Here is a 17,443-nt window from a genome sequence, read left to right on the forward strand (position 1 = left end):
AATCACAGCAGCAGGAGGGAGACACGCTGGAGGAGGTAGGGAAAGAGTTTATTATGTTACTATGGGCAGTAGCATGGGGGCCATAGCTAACATAGGGGGAGGGGAGGGGGGGCGCGCATGTGCCATCAAAGGTAAGCACAGGCACATATATGCGCAGCTTCCCCAGCCCATCACCGCGGTACGGTTTCAGCACCACGGTGATGGACAGCGGCTGTGCATATTATATGAGCGGGAGCAGGAGATCAAAGGCTCCCTCCTGCAGCTCACCAGCCTCCACCAGCCCCACCAGCAGCCCCCAGCACCGCTCCAGAGCGGCCCCCACCTCTTCTGGACCCTGCATTATATAATCCGTATATTCAGTTTATAAGACGCACCCCCTACTTTCCCCCAAAATTTGGGAGAACAAAAGTGCGTCTTATAAAGCGAAAAATATGGTATATACATTATATACACACACACACACACACACACACACACACACTATCTAAGAATTTAAAGTTTGAACATAGCCAAATTTCTTATACAGAAAAACAGCCTAAATTTACTGTTAGCATAAAGTACAATGTATCACAAAAAGACTCATCATTGAGACATGTAGAATTCCAGCGTTAATAGGAGGTGACGTCAAATTTGGCTTGGTCAAGAATCTATAAACTGGCTTTGGTGAGAAGGGGTTCAGCAACATGTAAATTATTCAGAAATTGCGTTATGTTTTTTTTCCAAATGAAGGAAGAGAGCAAAAAAAAAAAAAAAAAAAAAAAAAAAAAAAAACACACACACCAAAACACAGACTATCCTTTCAAACGAAAAACTTAGTAGCAGAACCAGTTCCTATTAATTCTGTTTTCCCAGAATAGCGATAAGGAAGATCTGCTAAAACGTAAGAGTTGAAACATAATACATGTTCACCCCGCCTGCTCATCCCTTTGTTGAGTCATTACAATGAGGCCCTAAGGTTACCAAGTCAAGCAATGCAAGGAAAAAAATAAAAAAAATCTAAGTATAACTACATTGTAAAACGCTTTAAACAGAAAATGAACGCTTGGTTTCTATTTTAAGTAATAAAATGCAATCCATCAACTTTGAGATAGAAGATTCCCCCCCTGTAAAACTTTGACAAATCAGAAAAGGGTTATCTGGGACCATTTATTTTTATTTTTTAACTATGGGCCTAAGATTAGTTAGGTAGTTACTATCTGCGTGCCCAGAACAGATCTCTGCCAGCACAGAGTGGTTACACACAACTGCCAGTGATTCAGCGCCTTCCGGATGACATGTCCACAGAGCAGTGGCTTCTCTTCTGCTCTGTTCATAGAGTTGGACTGCCGATGTCATGCTGACTGACAGTCAACTCCCCACTGCCTAACTGCAGTGACATTGGCAACAGATCAGAAGCGAAAGAGCTGCTCTGTTGACATGGAGGAGCCAAATCACTAAAGAGTGGTCGGTGACCGCTCGGAGCTGTTTACCGCAAGCAAGTAGGGTAGGTAGCTGTTATAAATATCCCAAAAAGATTGCTCAAATCCACAGCAAGTCATTTGTATACGGCAGTGCACATGTGAATTCTTTCTAAACATATGTGCTTTATGTCATATCGTGCACACATGATAAAGATGTCCTATTGGCATAAAGACACTAGACCATAAGGAGAAGTTCACAGGTGTATTGAAGGCAGATGGTCAGTGGATTCGAGCAGCATGTCAAATGTGTGGAGTTCATTATAACTTTGCCCTGTACAATGAAGAGGGTGAAATCTAATTCAGACTTGCACCCAATTGTTACGGGTGAACAAACCCCAAGTCAGGGCAATATGGAAATTCACAATCATTCGTGGGCTGTACAAGATCTTAAAAATGATCCTGCTATATTTGGTCAAACATTTAATGAACTCACCCCCAACTTGATGATGGGAACTGCTTCTGTGTCGCCCTGGGCAAGCCAGGGGACACAGGTCACACACTATCACACCCCACACTCCAGGTAGGCACATCACAGCTAACCACAAATCCTTGTTGCCTTACTCCAGAGGTTGATGATGCACACCAGGGGGTGGGCCAGGTGGTTGGCTCCGCCCACCAAGGAGCTCACAACACTGGAGGCAGGAAGAAACCAGGCAGTCCAGCTAGGGACATGGAAGAGTGAACAGCAGATAGCCCAGGCAGGGCAAGAGTAAACAACAGAGAAGAGCTCAGGGAGAGCTTGAGAGAGGAGTCTAGGAGCTAAAGTGGAGGAGTTAAGAAAGTGAAAGTAGGAAAGGAGGAAAACCAAGTGAAGTGACAGAAGAGAAAGACAGCCTGAAGGGTCCAGCTTTGTGAGGGCCAGAACAGCAAGGTCAGCAACGGCGGTGACTGTCTGGAGGGGGACAGTTTGGAAGTTCCTGGAAGGACCCCGTTGGCTGTGTGCCCGGTGGTCTGGAGCAGTGTTCCGAAAGACAGTCAGCACCAGGGCAGGGGCCTCTCGGACTCCGGCAAGGCTAGGAGTCGCCAGATTTGCCAAATCCGTCAGTGACGGGGACGCAGATCCCCCAACAACCAAGTCCCGATTGAAGGCAACAGCCCAACCCGTATTGGAGAGACACCGCCACCGCCACGGCACAAGTTTCTCAGGGCCAGCACCTGCGGGCAAAGTGTAGAGCTCCTCCGGCCCAGATTGCAGCCGGGGAGCGGGTAACCGGAGGGAATCCACCGCTACCATCAGTCAACACAGGTGCAAGGAAGAGAGACATCACCGTCACCTACCGGGAGTGCAGGTGCAGCCGTCTGTGGGACCGTCCTACCAGCCGTTGGTTTACCGTACAAACTGTGTCCGTGTGTCAGGCTGAGTGAGTACCATAGTGCCGCAAGGCACAGCGCTGCCCCCGCGACCCTGCGCCCTCCAGGCCCTACACTTCACATCTCATCACCGGGCGCCGGGATCACCAACCCCTACCCACGGAGGGGCAACACAACACCTGGCTGCTCCGCATCACCATCCCCGGGACCCCCACACTGAGCAGCGGTGGTGCAATCACCACAACCGTGGGTGGCGTCACGAACTATAACAATCCCCACACCCAACAACCCCCTTTCACTCACGGGCGAGGAGTGTCGCTCGAGAAACCCCGGGATCCGGCCCACCGCTCGAGCCACCACTGAGCAGCTGCCGGACCCGAGCAGAAGGGGTGAGCGCGGTGTGCTGACACCCTCCTCCCCGCCCGCGACACTTCTGTATGGTGAGGTGCTTGAGGATAGTGGGTATTGATGATGTTGCTAATCGCAACTGCTTTTTCAGGTTTGTGTTGTGTAGCGCAGTAAACTGAGAAGTTATTAAACAGAACTTATCACAGCAGCAAATTTTAACACTGACGCACATCTCCTAAAAATGGGAAATTCGTCAATGTTCACATTATGTTTATTGGACGCAAGCAGAGGGAGGTCTGCAGTATACATCACATAGGAGAAAGACAAACTCCTGTATATACATCTGATAGGAGACAGCGACACTGCCGCATACATCTCACGGGCCAGAGAATGCCAACTCCACCCACAAGAATGCACTGACACTGTGCAGCATAACGTCTTAATCCAGCATTGTGTGCGCCATTTAGCAATGAATCGCTGCGCGCATTCTCTACAGAAACATTAAAAGGCTGATGACCAGAGGCTCAAGTACTGCAGCCCAGCGAGACCCTTTCGGAGGTTCGGAGCAAGGGACTTAGCCGGCTGTAACAGCCCAAGAACCAGAGGTACCCCATCCCTGCTTTAGGTGCTCAAGTTGTGGTAAAGAACATCTCGCAGATGCTTCATCAGAGTCAACACTGCAAACTTTGTCCTTCCTCTGACCATTCCTAAACAATGTTTGCAGTGTGGCCATTACCATTAGGAAATACCATTGCCATGAAGGGATGCATTTGATTTCCAACAAGTTTAAGATACTGTAGGTGATGTGCGTCAAGGTAATATATACACATTAATTGCAGAACTGAAGATTTTCCCAGCAAAATATTACTCCGCGCACAAGACTGTTCAACACCTTTCCTGCTCATACAGTAGTACCAGAGAAGAAGACGTGCCTTACCATAAGACGCACCCCAAGTTTAAACATTTTTCCTATTTGTCATAAGTGTAATTGTAAAATAGGGCCAATCTATTAGAAACATGGTTCATCATTTGGGAAGGAAACAAGAGCTAGCACTCAAACTATATCTGACCAATTTAAGTCTACAAGTTCCTGGCATGAACAGTTAATTGAACTGGTTTATCTGATGGTAAGCCGACAAAGTCCAGATTCAGTGTTTACAAAAGGTTTGGAGGTGATACTCGTCATTCTCTCCTGTGTGAGTAAAGGTACCGTCACACTAAGCTATGCTCCAGCGATTCCACCAGCAACCTGACCTGGCAGGGATCACTGAAGCGTCGCTACATGGGTTGCTGGTAAGGTGTCAAACAGGCAGATCTCACCAGCAACCAGTGACCAGCCCCCAGCAACACGTGGAAGCGATGCTGCGCTTGGTAACTAAGGTAAATATCGGGTAACCAACCCGATCGTTACCTTGGTTACCTGTGCATACATACATATATACATACATATATACATTATATATATATATATATATATATATATATATATATATATATATATATCTCTATCGAGGGATATTCCTAAAAAAATTACCGTAGATCTGATCGGTAGTTTGGGCCATCAGGGTATCTAGAATTGAGTTTTAACATCCATTTTGCCTCAGCAAGAAGGAGAGCCTGGAACCAGTTCCCACCTCGGAGGGTGGGGGAGGTATGTATTCAATACCAGTAACTATCAATGACGAAAAATCTGTTGAATGATTTTCAATAAAGTGCCTAGTTAACCCAGAAAGGGAACGTTTTTTGACTAGTGTGGCATAGCTTAATGAGGCAGGGTCAGACGCTGTTAGGGGGTACCCGGATATGTTCTGAGATTCTAACTCTAAGGGCTCTCGAGGTACAGCCAACGTAATCCTTGTGGCAAATCGTACATGTGGCCACATAAATAAGATGTGTAAAATTCTCATCTTGATTTCTCACGATGGATTTGGTATTGTACATAAACCTACAAAGACCACATCGGCTGGATCCACACTTGTAAGGCTGGGGCCACACGGGGACTACTGCGATCCCCTTGCATGACACTCGGCTCAACTGAAGTCCGTTCGTGCGAGCAGACCTCAGCTGCGGGGGGGGGGGGGGGGGGGCGGGCCGGCACTGAGGAGGGGAGGGAGGGATTTCTCTCCCTCTCTCCTGCATAGCCGGCTATTGCCATTCTCGCTCTGCACGCGTGGTACACCGGTGTACCGCGAGTGCAGTGCGATTTTTCTCTCGCCCCATTCACTAGAATGGGTGCAAGAGAAAGTCTCGCATTACAATTGCAGCATGCTGCGACTGTTTTCTCGGTCTGATTAGGGCTGAGAAAAATCGCTCATGTGCGCTGACACACAGGCTAGAATTGGCCCGAGTGGAATGCGATGTTTTATAGTACTCCACTCGCACAGATTTTCTCGCCGTGTGGCTTAGGCCTAAGAGCCAGAAATGCTGAGCCAGGATTTTTTGTTGTTATTCTCCGAAGTGTACATGCTGGGTGCAACAAGGTTCCCTATCGTGCAGGCTTTCCTAGCAACTATATTCACACCTGGCTGAAGGATAGAGTTAAGTGTCGAGTCAAGTGTCGTGTGTTGCCTCAAAAGGGGAATGAAACGTTGAATGATTTGTTTTATTTTTAAAAAAAATCTATACTGAAAGGGGTGGGAAAAGTGACCCGGTTAGTGGAGTTTAAGGATTTGGGATGATCTTCCAGTAAACTACTACGGCTTCTATTCGCAGTAATGGAAGAAGCCCTATTCAATATTTGGTCTGAGTAGCCCCTCTTTCTGAGCCTGCTCCTGATAAAACTGGCTTCTCTGTGGTATGAGACTTCACAGGAGCGTCTCAGCTGCATAGAGATGCATGCAACCAACCCGCTCCTGTGAGCATAGTGTGGGTCCGTGATGGGTGATGCACCGCGAGACTCGTGCGAGATACATGCGCGGTAATCGCAAGTGGGACACTGGCCTTACACAAGTTGTTACAGACCAGAGTAAAAATCATGCACTGTTTTACCATGAATTGCCATGGCTTTGTGAGCTCTTTTACATTGAAAACACAAAAAAATAAATGCATTCCCCTTTAAGAAGAAACACTTCACCAATAACTGCAATGCAAATTCATTTTTTCTTTTCCGTTGTGGTAGCCAAAAACGATTCAGAAGAGATAGATCCTCCGAGTGTGCTCACACTACAAAGTGGTGATGTAGATCAGCCCTGACCGCATGCAGTTTTGCGATAGATATCCATCTATTTTAAAGAGTGCACGTTTTTACCTGAATGGCCGAACTTAATGTTTAATACGTGTGGTAATAACTAAGGGGTTATGTAAATATATACATTACGCACCCTCGGGCTACATGCACATTTGTATATTGCAGTGTGGATTCACAGACCAGCCACGAGCCTTCTGAGCCAAACTTAATACACTCATAGGCACAGGGCTGTGGAGTCGGTAAGCCAAACCTTCGACTCCGACTCCGACTCCTCAAATTCTCTTGCACCGACTCCGACTCCTACATATATTGCTTATAGTTAGGTGAAAAATTTATTGTAGTACATGAATATGTGTATGTGAACATCAGACATTTAATAATTTTTATGATACAATAATCAAGATATTTGGATAGAACATAAAATATATTTATTGGATACAACTTTAGAACACAAAAAACTAATAAATTGTAAATATGTAATACACTATGTAATATACAGTAGATTACATATATATCTTGTGTGTGTATATACACTGTGTATATATATATATATATATATATAATATTACATATTTACAATTTATTAGTTTTTTGTGTTCTAAAGTTGTATCCAATAAATATTTTATGTTCTATCCAAATATCTTGATTATTGTATCAAAAACAATTAAATGTCTGATGTTCACATTGTACTACAATACATTTTTCACTTAAATATAAGCATTATACTAAATGTTATTATTTAGTAAAATATTCAGCACATTCTGCATTGCACTCCTGTCCCCAATTTATTATATATTTTAGGAGTCGGAGTCGGTGCATTTTATACCGACTCCGACTCCACCAAAATGAGCTCCGACTCAGACTCCGACTCCACAGCCCTGCATAGGCATATACAGTATGGAGCGGTCACCTGTGTGTACATGGATGTGTGGATACAGCCTAAGGACACGTTCAGACAGCACAGATTTTTCATGTACACAAAAACCGGTTTGTGTGTCAGGATTTGGAGCAGTTTCCCCAGAGTTTGCTCTGTCAGTACACACAGCGATCTCCATGTGTGGATAAATGGACAGTACAAGGACTGGACGCTTATGCCATCCATGGGCTGTTTGTGATTCTCATGAAGCCAGAAACTTGGAGGACTCATTTTGATCTGTGACTTGGATTAAAAATGACTTTTTTTTTTTTTTTTTTTTTAAATACACAATTCACATAAAAGCATGACCATGTGAAGAGCTCCATAGATTCTAATGGATGTGTTCTGTGAAATCCACAAATGAGCCTTAGGCTATGTGCGCACCTTGCATAATTGCATGCAGTTATGCTGCGATCTGCACCGCAGCGTAACTGCATATGTCCTGTATCCCCTGCATAATCTATGAAGATTATGCAGGAGCCGTGCGCACGTGGCGTATTAGAGCGCAGCGCTTCGGCTGCTGCCCGAAGTGCGCGTTCTAAGAAGTGACATGTTACTTATTCCGTGCGCTCTGCATGCAGACCCCGCTCTGTCTATGGGAGGGGCTGCACTCAGAGCGCATGAAATCGGCTTTTTTTTTTCGATTACGGACTGTTTCTGCAGCGATTTGAAGCGCACGTGTGCTGTTCAAATCGCTGCAGAAATTTCTGCAGGGCCATTACGCAACGTGCGCACATAGCCTTAGAAAGTAAGCTTCGGGCAGCAGCCGAAGCGCTGCGCTCTTAGGCTATGTGCCCACGCTGCGGATTTACCGCGGATTTTGCCGCGGATTTGCCACGGATTTACCGAAAATCTGCAGCAGCGGCACTTCCAAGCCATTTCAATGGCATTTTGGAAATGCTGTGCCCATGCTGCGGATTTTTCCGCAGTGGATTTGCCGCGGATTTTGATCCGGAAAAATCTGCAGCATGTCAATTGTTTGTTGCGGATTTTGGTGCGGATTTGGGTATAGAATGGGAAAGAAAAAAAATAATAAAAATCTGCATCAAAATCCGCGGCAAATCAGCGGGTGCGGATTTGCCGCGAAAGTCGCGGATTTTCAGGCAGAAAAGTCCGCAGGTACATTCTACCGTGGACACATAGCCTAATACGCCACGTGCGCACGGCTCCTGGATAATCTTCATAGATTATGCTGGGGACACAGGACGCATGCAGTGCAACGTGCGCACATAGCCTTATAGGCACATGTTACCCCCACACCAACAGGAATCTTTCACTTATGCTCCATTTCTGGATCATAGTTTCACAGGGCATAAAAATATTTAAAGGGATATACCACAAACAAAGTTCATTTTAATCAATAAATATTGAAATACTAAATTCCACAATTGGATGTTTAAAAAAAAAAATAAATAAATAAATAAATCTGTTTCTGTGCTGAGAAATTTTATACACCAGTCCCTGCTATGTTCTGTGTAATGGCCGTGTGACCATACAGGGACATGGTCTGATCATAACATCTCCTGGGCAGGGGAGGACACGAAAGAGAATACAGATAGCACAGGATCACAGCTGATTCTTCTTGTGAGGTAAAACATTTCCCTGCTTGTTTTGTTTTTTTATTACATAAATAAGTATACACACAAAAAAAAGAAAAAAATTATATATAAAAATATACAATTTTTTTTTTTCACACTTGAGAAAATTCAGATAGCACTGCATAAGATCACAGCCAGCTGCTTCTTGTGAGGTAAAACATTTCCCTGCTTTTTTTTTTTTTTTAAGTGAAAAAAAAAAATATATATATATTTTTTTTAAAATGTGTGTATAATTATTTAAATAAATAAATAAAAAAATCCGTGTTTGCATACGTGTGACACGTACCGGGTAAAACACGTGTCTCTGTAATGAAAAGATGTTCTATATTTACCTGTATCCAGCAATGTTGTCTGCGGCTCTGCTGGGTCCTGCTCCTGATCCCCGCTCATTATTATCTTTGATTATTCACTGCCTGAGGATCTGGAAGCCGGAGCATTGCGGGGACAGGCTGGGGACAGCACAGCTGAGGACAGCACAGCCGGTGACATTGCCGGTGACAGGTGAGTATACAGCAGTTTGTGCAGTGACATCCAGGGACTCATCAGGGTTCCCAATGAACTCTCATGAACCCCTGGAGGTCACCATCGTGACACTCGCTGTAACACAGTTGTTGCTGGGGCTGGGGGTGGGGGTGGGGAGGTCATCAGAAGGTCATTAGAGTTCATTGGGAAATCCGATGACCTCCTGGACGTCCCTGAACACACACTGCTGGCAGGATACTCACCTGTCACTAGCGATGTCCCCAGCGGTGCTGTCTCCTTCGCTATCACCGCGGTGAATAATCAATGAAAATAATGAGCGGGAGTCAGGAGCGGGAGGCAACAGAGCCAGAATCGCTGGATACAGGTAAATATAGAAAATCTTTTTATTTAAAAACCCGTGTTTTCTCCGGTACGTGTCACACGGATCACATCAGTGTGCGGTCTGCGTGACATCAGTGCTGCTGGAGAAAAAACGGGCACGTCTCCGTGTGAAATAGCGGGGCCACACGGTCCGTGTGAAAACACGGCCGTGTGAGAGTGCACAATAGGGTAACATGGGTACGTGTGACATGCGTGTTAAAAACGGATGTCACGTACCTAAAACACGGACGTCTGAAACCAGCCTAAGAATCAGTCATTTTTATCAGTAAGGCTGTGTGCATAAAGTGCATTTTTGCCTTTTTTTTTTCTTGCAGATTTTCACAAATCTGCAAGGACATCCTTGTGCCAGCAAAGTCTGAGAGTCCTGAAGTGTAAGGCTATGTGCGCACTAGAAAGTGCCTTTTTCTTAAAAAAAAAAAAAAAAAACACAACAAAACACGGACCCTCTAAAAAAAAATCCCGCACCCACGGTAAAAACCTCAGTAAATCCACACTAGCGTTTTTGCCGCAAGTTGGTTCCCGCGGATTTTTACTATTTATGGCAAAAAACGCAGGTACCTGCGGAAAAGAAGTGACATGCTCATTAATTCCACAGCGGAAAAAAATGCTGTGTACGCACAGCATTTTCTAAAACCCATATGTTTTGATGGGGAATTGACTGCAGCAATGTTAGACCATTTTCTACAGCAGATCCACGGAAAAATCCGCAGCGTGCGCACAGGGCCACACATGTTAAGGATTTTTTTCTTTGACGATTTTGTTGCAGAAAAAAAAAAAAAAGTCTGCAACATGTCAATTGTTTCTGCGTTTATAGGCCTCAGCTCCACTTGCATATTGCTTCTGACACAATGTGATAGTGGCCCTTGGCTCAGGCTCTGCGGTGAGTATGAGCCGAGTGTCATTCACTGTGATCCCATCACAGGTGCGGAGAAGAAGTGGCAAGAATTTTCTCCCTCTTCTCTGCACCTGTCTGTGCGTAAGGCCAGAATCACACTTGCTAGTGCCTCGCGTGTTTCTCGCGCGAGTCTCTCATGGTAGAACCCGGCATGGCCGCACACTATGCATACAGGAGCGTCTGAGCTGCATAGAGATACATGCAACCGACCCGCTCCTGTCAGGGGAGTGTGCGGCCAAGCCGGGTTCTACCATGAGAGACTCGTGCGAGAAACACGCGAGGCACTAGCAAGTGTGATTCTGGCCTATATATCACATTACACTCTGTTGTGATCCGTCTGCAGTGCGATGTTTCACACGGACCCATAGATTTATATGGGTGCGAGTGAAGTGAGACTCTTTGCCAAACGCAACTTGCTGAGATTCTTTTTTCATGCCACTTTGGCATGAGAACTTAATCGCAGATGGACATTGCCCCAAAGTTCTACACTAGAGCGAGAGCAAGCCGAGGTTTTATCAGATTGCACTCATCCGTGTAAACTGCAAGTGGAGCTCAGGCCTTAGCTGCATTTTCACTATTGAAAGCAAACAAACAAATAAAAAAAAAAAAACAAAAAAAAAAACCAAACACCCACACATTACAAAGAACGGCAAAAAACGCAGCAAATGTGATTTTTTTTTCAGTGTTTTTCCTGCAAGGAGATGCAAAGTTAGTTGCACACATTCACTGTGGTTTTTTTTGCTTTCAATAGTGAAAATGCAGAAGATTGACATGCTGCAGATTTTTTTCCCTACAAGAAAATAAATCATTAACGAGTGCACAACACTTAAGGATTCTCAGACTTTGCTGGATATCTTTGTAGATTTGTGAACATCTGCAGGAAAAAAAAAAAAAACAAAAAAAAAAAAAGCAAGAAAACACACACAGCACACAAAAAAAACCAAAAACACATGGATGGCATCCAGTACTGACGACTTTTTATTGGACCCATAGGCTCGCATTGCTGAGTTTGATCTGTCAATGAGCTCAATAGGACATGTTTATGTGATATCGAATGGACCACTCATGTCTGCAAAAAAAAAAAAAAAAAAAAAATCACAAGCATGTGAACAGGCCCATAGACTACTATCCGTGATAAACTCGTATGTTAAAACTGACATGTGAACGTGCCCTCAGACTACACACTTTATGGCCCCCTTCACACGTCCGTGAAAAACACGCACGTGTGTTACGGGTCGTTTTTCGGGTCCGTGCCCCGTTTTTGTGTCCGTTTTTATGGTCCGTGTGGCATCAGTGTGAATTGCATATGCTAGCCGTGTTTGTGTGTAGAACGTCCGTGTGTGCGTGTGGAATGAACGTGTATGTGTACGTGGAATGTCCGTGTGTAATGTCCGTGTGTGTGATGCACAATGTCGTTTATAAATGTCGGCTGACAGCCGACAGAGTTGCGCGATGAGAATGAACTCGGGTGAACTTCACCCAACTTCATCCTCATACCGCGGCTCTGTCTGTGTCGAGTACTGATTGGCGGTCACCTGTGAAGGATTCACCGGTGACCGCTAATCCCCCGAGTGACTGAAGTTTCCCCCCCTCTCTCATACTCACCGATCACCGGCGCGGCGCTGCACGGCATTCACACTGCTGCGGCGGCTTTTACCATTTTGAAAAAGCCGGCCGCTCATTAAACAATCTCGTATTCCCTGCTTTCCCCGCCCACCGGCGCCTATGATTGGTTGCAGTGAGACACGCCCCCACGCTGAGTGACAGGTGTCTCACTGCACCCAATCACAGCAGCCGGTGGGCGGGTCTATACTGTGCAGTAAAATAAATAAATTTAAAAAAAATGGCGTGTGGTCCCCCCCAATATTAATACCAGCCAGATAAAGCCATACGGCTGAAAGGTGGTATTCTCAGGATGGGGAGCTCCACGTTATGGGGAGCCCCCCAGCCTAACAATATCAGTCAGCAGCCGCCCAGAATTGCCGCATACATTAGATGCGACAGTTCTGGGACTGTACCCGGCTCTTCCCGATTTGCCCTGGTGCTTTGGCAAATCGGGGTAATAAGGAGTTATTGGCAGCCCATAGCTGCCAATAAGTCCTAGATTAATCATGTCAGGCGTCTCCCCGAGATTCCTTCCATGATTAATCTGTAAGTGACAGTAAATAAACACACACACCAGAAAAAATCCTTTATTAGAAATAAAAAACACAAATATACACCCTGATTCACCACTTTAATAAGCCCGAAAAAGCCCTCCATGTCCGGCGTAATCCAGGATGGTCCAGCGTCGCTTCCAGCTCTGCTGCATGGAGGTGACAGGAGCTGCAGCAGACACCGCCGCTCCTGTCACCTCCACGCAGCAAATGAAGACAGCCGCGCGATCAGCTGAGCTGTCACTGAGGTTACCCCGCTGTCACTGGATCAAGCGTTGACAGCAGGTAACCTCAGTGACAGCTCAGCTGATCGCGCGGCACTCTTCATTTGCCGCGTGGAGGTAACAGGAGCGGCGGTGTCTTCTGCAGCTCCGGTCACCTCCATGCAGCAGAGCTGGAAGCGACGTTGGAGGTCCATGGATTACGCCGGACAAGGAGGGCTTTTTCGGGCTGATTAAATTGTTGAACAAGGGTATATGTTTGTGTTTTTTATTTCTAATAAAGGATTTTTTCTGGTGTATGTGTTTATTTACTGTCACTTACAGATTAATCACGGAAGGAATCTCGGGGAGACGCCTGATATGATTAATCTAGGAGTTATTGGCAGCTATGGGCTGCCATTAACTCCTTATTACCCCGGTTTGCCAAAGCACTAGGGCAAATCAGGAAGAGCCGGGTACAGCCCCAGAACTGTCGCATCTAATGTATGCGGCAATTCTGGGCGACTGCTGACTGATATTGTTAGGGTGGGGGGGGCTCCCCAAAACGTGGAGCTCCCCATCCTGAGAATACCAGCCTTCAGCCGTATGGCTTTATCTGGCTAGTATTAATATTGGGGGGGGGGGGGGACCGCACGCCGTTTTTTTAAATTATTTAATTATTTATTTCGCTGCACAGTATAGACCCGCCCACTGGCTGCTGTGATTGGGTGCAGTGAGACACTTGTCACTCAGCGTGGGGGCGTGTCTCACTGCAACCATAGGCGCCGGTGGGCGGGGAAAGCAGGGAATAGGAGATTGTTTAATGAGCGGCCGGCTTTTTCAAAACAGTAAAAGCCGCCGCAGCAGTGTGAATGACGTGCAGCGCCGCGCCGGGGAACGGTAAGTATGAGAGAGGGGGGGAAACTGACCGACAGACTGTGAGAGAGGGACAGACAGACAGACAGAGACCAACTGACGGACTCAAGGAGATTGACCGACATACACAGAAATAGAAAGAATGGCCGACATCACTAGAAATAAAAACACCAAACGGACACGGACTATAGGTAGATGCATACGTGTTTACTAACGTGTGTGCACATACCCATAGACTTTCATTGTGTCCACGTGTGCGTGCAGATAACGGACATGCATCCGTGCAAAACGCAAACACATACGGATCACGGACACGCACATAATGAAATAACGCACGTGTGACCACAATCATAGATTAACATTGGTGCATGTTTGTCCGTGTCTCCGGTATATACGGAAACGGACCAAACACGCACGTGTATCACGGACGTGTGAAGGGGGCCTATAGGAAAGTATGATGAGATAGTGTTACAGCCCAGCATGGACAATATATATTACAGAAATAGGAATCCAGCCTATAACATTATTAAGTATTGTCAATTGCATTCTAAAAGAGAATTAAAAGCATAAAATAAAAAAAGTTTACAAAATCAGAACCTACACCTTTCACACTAATCTGCTGCGGTGTGCACTGTGGGCTTACCACATGTCACTCGTAGCATTGCAAAGAATGAAATCTCCACGTGTAGAGTAGATGGAATAAAATCTCATCCATGACACTGGGATTGTAATATGCAGAGGATTTTTCATCTGGGGGTAGTAATCCTGCAGCATATCTGGTGTGTAAACACACCCTAAGGCCTCATTCAGATGTCCATGTGTGTTCTGTGTTTTCCATAGAAAGAACATATGCCCATTATAGTCTATGGGGTCCAATCAAAGTAAAACTCAATGTAGGCATGTCTGATTTTGATTAGTCTATAAAGCTCAGGCAGCACATAGATTGCATCCTAGTACTGGCCACTCTTTACTGACTGGAGTTAAAAAAAAAAACAAAAAAAAAAAAAAAACACCCACTCAGTTTTGGAGTGTTAAACGATGATGGTAAAAACGGATATACACTGTCCCCAACCTGATCCAACACATTGTCATCAACAGGCTCTTTTTTTTTTTTCTCCGGACATTTGGATGAGCCCTTAGGGTCCGGCTATAAGCGGAGCCGAGCCATGGCTCATCACGTCGCCGCTGTACTAGCCAAATGCTCTAAGTTACAATTACAGGATGGTAATAAGCACACAGCAAATAAAAATTGGCAATAAATGAACTGATAAGTGACATCTTGTAGAGAGCGAGGCCATTCATTCAGTAGCGAGAAACATCTAGCACTGCCCAAACACATATGAGCAAAGAACAGAGGCATCAGGTGTGTGACTAGCGAGCCCTTACCTGGCCGGTGATGCCTGTGATCAGGGCCACTTTTCTGGACTTGCCATTATTGGGGACAGACTTGGCGGCCATTCTTTCAGTGGTGATCTTCTGGCAGATGGTCTGGCTGTGCAGGCACTGAATGGAGAAGGAAGTGACAGGTGAGACAGGCTGTGCACACACCTGGCAGATCAGGGAAGGCGTGAATGGGCTGGTCCTGAGCTATGTCATGGGGAACACCCTACTAATGGGCACCAGCAATTATCACACAGAAGGGCTGGGGTGGAGCACACAATGCAGGTGCGAGCACATCATGCAATCACTGCACAGAGCACAGGTACGGCGCTGTCAGCAGCCATGTGACCACAGTACAGGGGCATACATATATCACAGCATATGGCAGCACACTGCCTTTATTGGGCGCACTGTATACAGCTCATTAGCAGGTCATTACTGGGTGCTGCGGGCAGGAGCCGGACACTGGGGCTCAGACGCGGCTTCCGGGTGCAGCACGTTCCTCGTCTGTGCAAGGACCTGCTGACGTCAGCAGATCACATGACACAGAGCCGTCACGTGGTACCGGCTCCGGAGCGCGCTGCTGCTTAGTCTGCTTTTGGCGGGAGCTGTGAACGAAGCTGCGGTATTGTGTGAGGGAGGGCTAGTGCGGGAGGTCACTGCCATTACTGCGGCTCTATGTATTGCAGAGGCGTCGGTATTGGTGGCAGTAGTGCTGCTCTGTGAGGGAGGGCTAGTACGGGAGGTCACTGCCATTACTGCGGCTCTATGTATTGCAGAGGCATCGGTATTGGTGGCAGTAGTGCTTGTCTGTGAGGGAGGGCTAGTGCGGGAGGTCACTGCCATTACTGTGGCTCTATGTATTGCAGAGGTGTCTGTATTGTGGCAGTAGTGCTGCTCTGTGAGGGAGGGCTAGTGCGGGAGGTCACTGCCATTACTGTGGCTCTATGTATTGCAGAGGCGTCGGTATTGGTGGCAGTAGTGCTGCTCTGTGAGGGAGGGCTAGTGCGGGAGGTCACTGCCATTACTGCGGCTCTATGTATTGCAGAGGCGTCGGTATTGGTGGCAGTAGTGCTGCCCTGTGAGGGAGGGCTAGTGCGGGAGGTCACTGCCATTACTGCGGCTCTATGTATTGCAGAGGTGTCTGTATTGAGGCAGTAGTGCTTGTCTGTGAGGGAGGGCTAGTGCGGGAGGTCACTGCCATTACTGCGGCTCTATGTATTGCAGAGGCGTCGGTATTGGTGGCAGTAGTGCTGCCCTGTGAGGGAGGGCTAGTGCGGGAGGTCACTGCCATTACTGTGGCTCTATGTATTGCAGAGGTGTCTGTATTGTGGCAGTAGTGCTGCTCTGTGAGGGAGGGCTAGTGCGGGAGGTCACTGCCATTACTGCGGCTCTATGTATTGCAGAGGCGTCAGTATTGGTGGCAGTAGTGCTTGTCTGTGAGGGAGGGCTAGTGCGGGAGGTCACTGCCATTACTGTGGCTCTATGTATTGCAGAGGCGTCAGTATTGTGGCAGTAGTGCTGCTCTGTGAGGGAGGGCTAGTGCGGGAGGTCACTGCCATTACTGTGGCTCTATGTATTGCAGAGGCATCGGTATTGTGGCAGTAGTGCTGCCCTGTGAGGGAGGGCTAGTGCGGGAGGTCACTGCCATTACTGCGGCTCTATGTATTGCAGAGGCGTTGGTATTGGTGGCAGTAGTGCTGCTCTGTGAGGGAGGGCTAGTGCGGGAGGTCACTGCCATTACTGTGGCTCTATGTATTGCAGAGGCGTCAGTATTGTGGCAGTAGTGCTGCTCTGTGAGGGAGGGCTAGTGCGGGAGGTCACTGCCATTACTGCGGCTCTATGTATTGCAGAGGCGTCGGTATTGGTGGCAGTAGTGCTTGTCTGTGAGGGAGGGCTAGTGCGGGAGGTCACTGCCATTACTGCGGCTCTATGTATTGCAGAGGCGTCAGTATTGTGGCAGTAGTGCTGCTCTGTGAGGGAGGGCTAGTGCGGGAGGTCATTGCCATTACTGTGCCTCTATGTATTGCAGAGGCATCGGTATTGGTGGCAGTAGTGCTTGTCTGTGAGGGAGGGCTAGTGCGGGAGGTCACTGCCATTACTGCGGCTCTATGTATTGCAGAGGTGTCTGTATTGTGGCAGTAGTGCTGGTCTGTGAGGGAGGGCTAGTGCGGGAGGTCACTGCCATTACTGTGGCTCTATGTATTGCAGAGGCGTCGGTATTGTGGCAGTAGTGCTTGTCTGTGAGGGAG

At 46.9% G+C, this 17,443-nt stretch overlaps 1 protein-coding gene across 1 annotated transcript in view; it reads right to left on the reverse strand.

The window, feature by feature from the left end:
* The window catches only part of GMDS (GDP-mannose 4,6-dehydratase), an 899,211-nt gene extending 883,492 nt beyond the window's left edge, over positions 1-15,719 (reverse strand). Inside the window, exons 1-2 of the mRNA XM_075316493.1 lie at positions 15,631-15,719; positions 15,198-15,314 (exon numbers count right to left, since the gene is read on the reverse strand). Of these exons, the coding sequence (XP_075172608.1) occupies positions 15,198-15,269 (72 nt within the window). The 5' untranslated portion in view covers positions 15,270-15,314; positions 15,631-15,719. The remainder of the gene's footprint in view (positions 1-15,197; positions 15,315-15,630) is intronic.
* Between the last annotated feature and the right edge of the window lie 1,724 nt (positions 15,720-17,443).

The sequence above is a fragment of the Anomaloglossus baeobatrachus genome, chromosome 6, assembly GCF_048569485.1.
Source record: "Anomaloglossus baeobatrachus isolate aAnoBae1 chromosome 6, aAnoBae1.hap1, whole genome shotgun sequence".
Lineage (NCBI taxonomy): Eukaryota > Metazoa > Chordata > Amphibia > Anura > Aromobatidae > Anomaloglossus > Anomaloglossus baeobatrachus.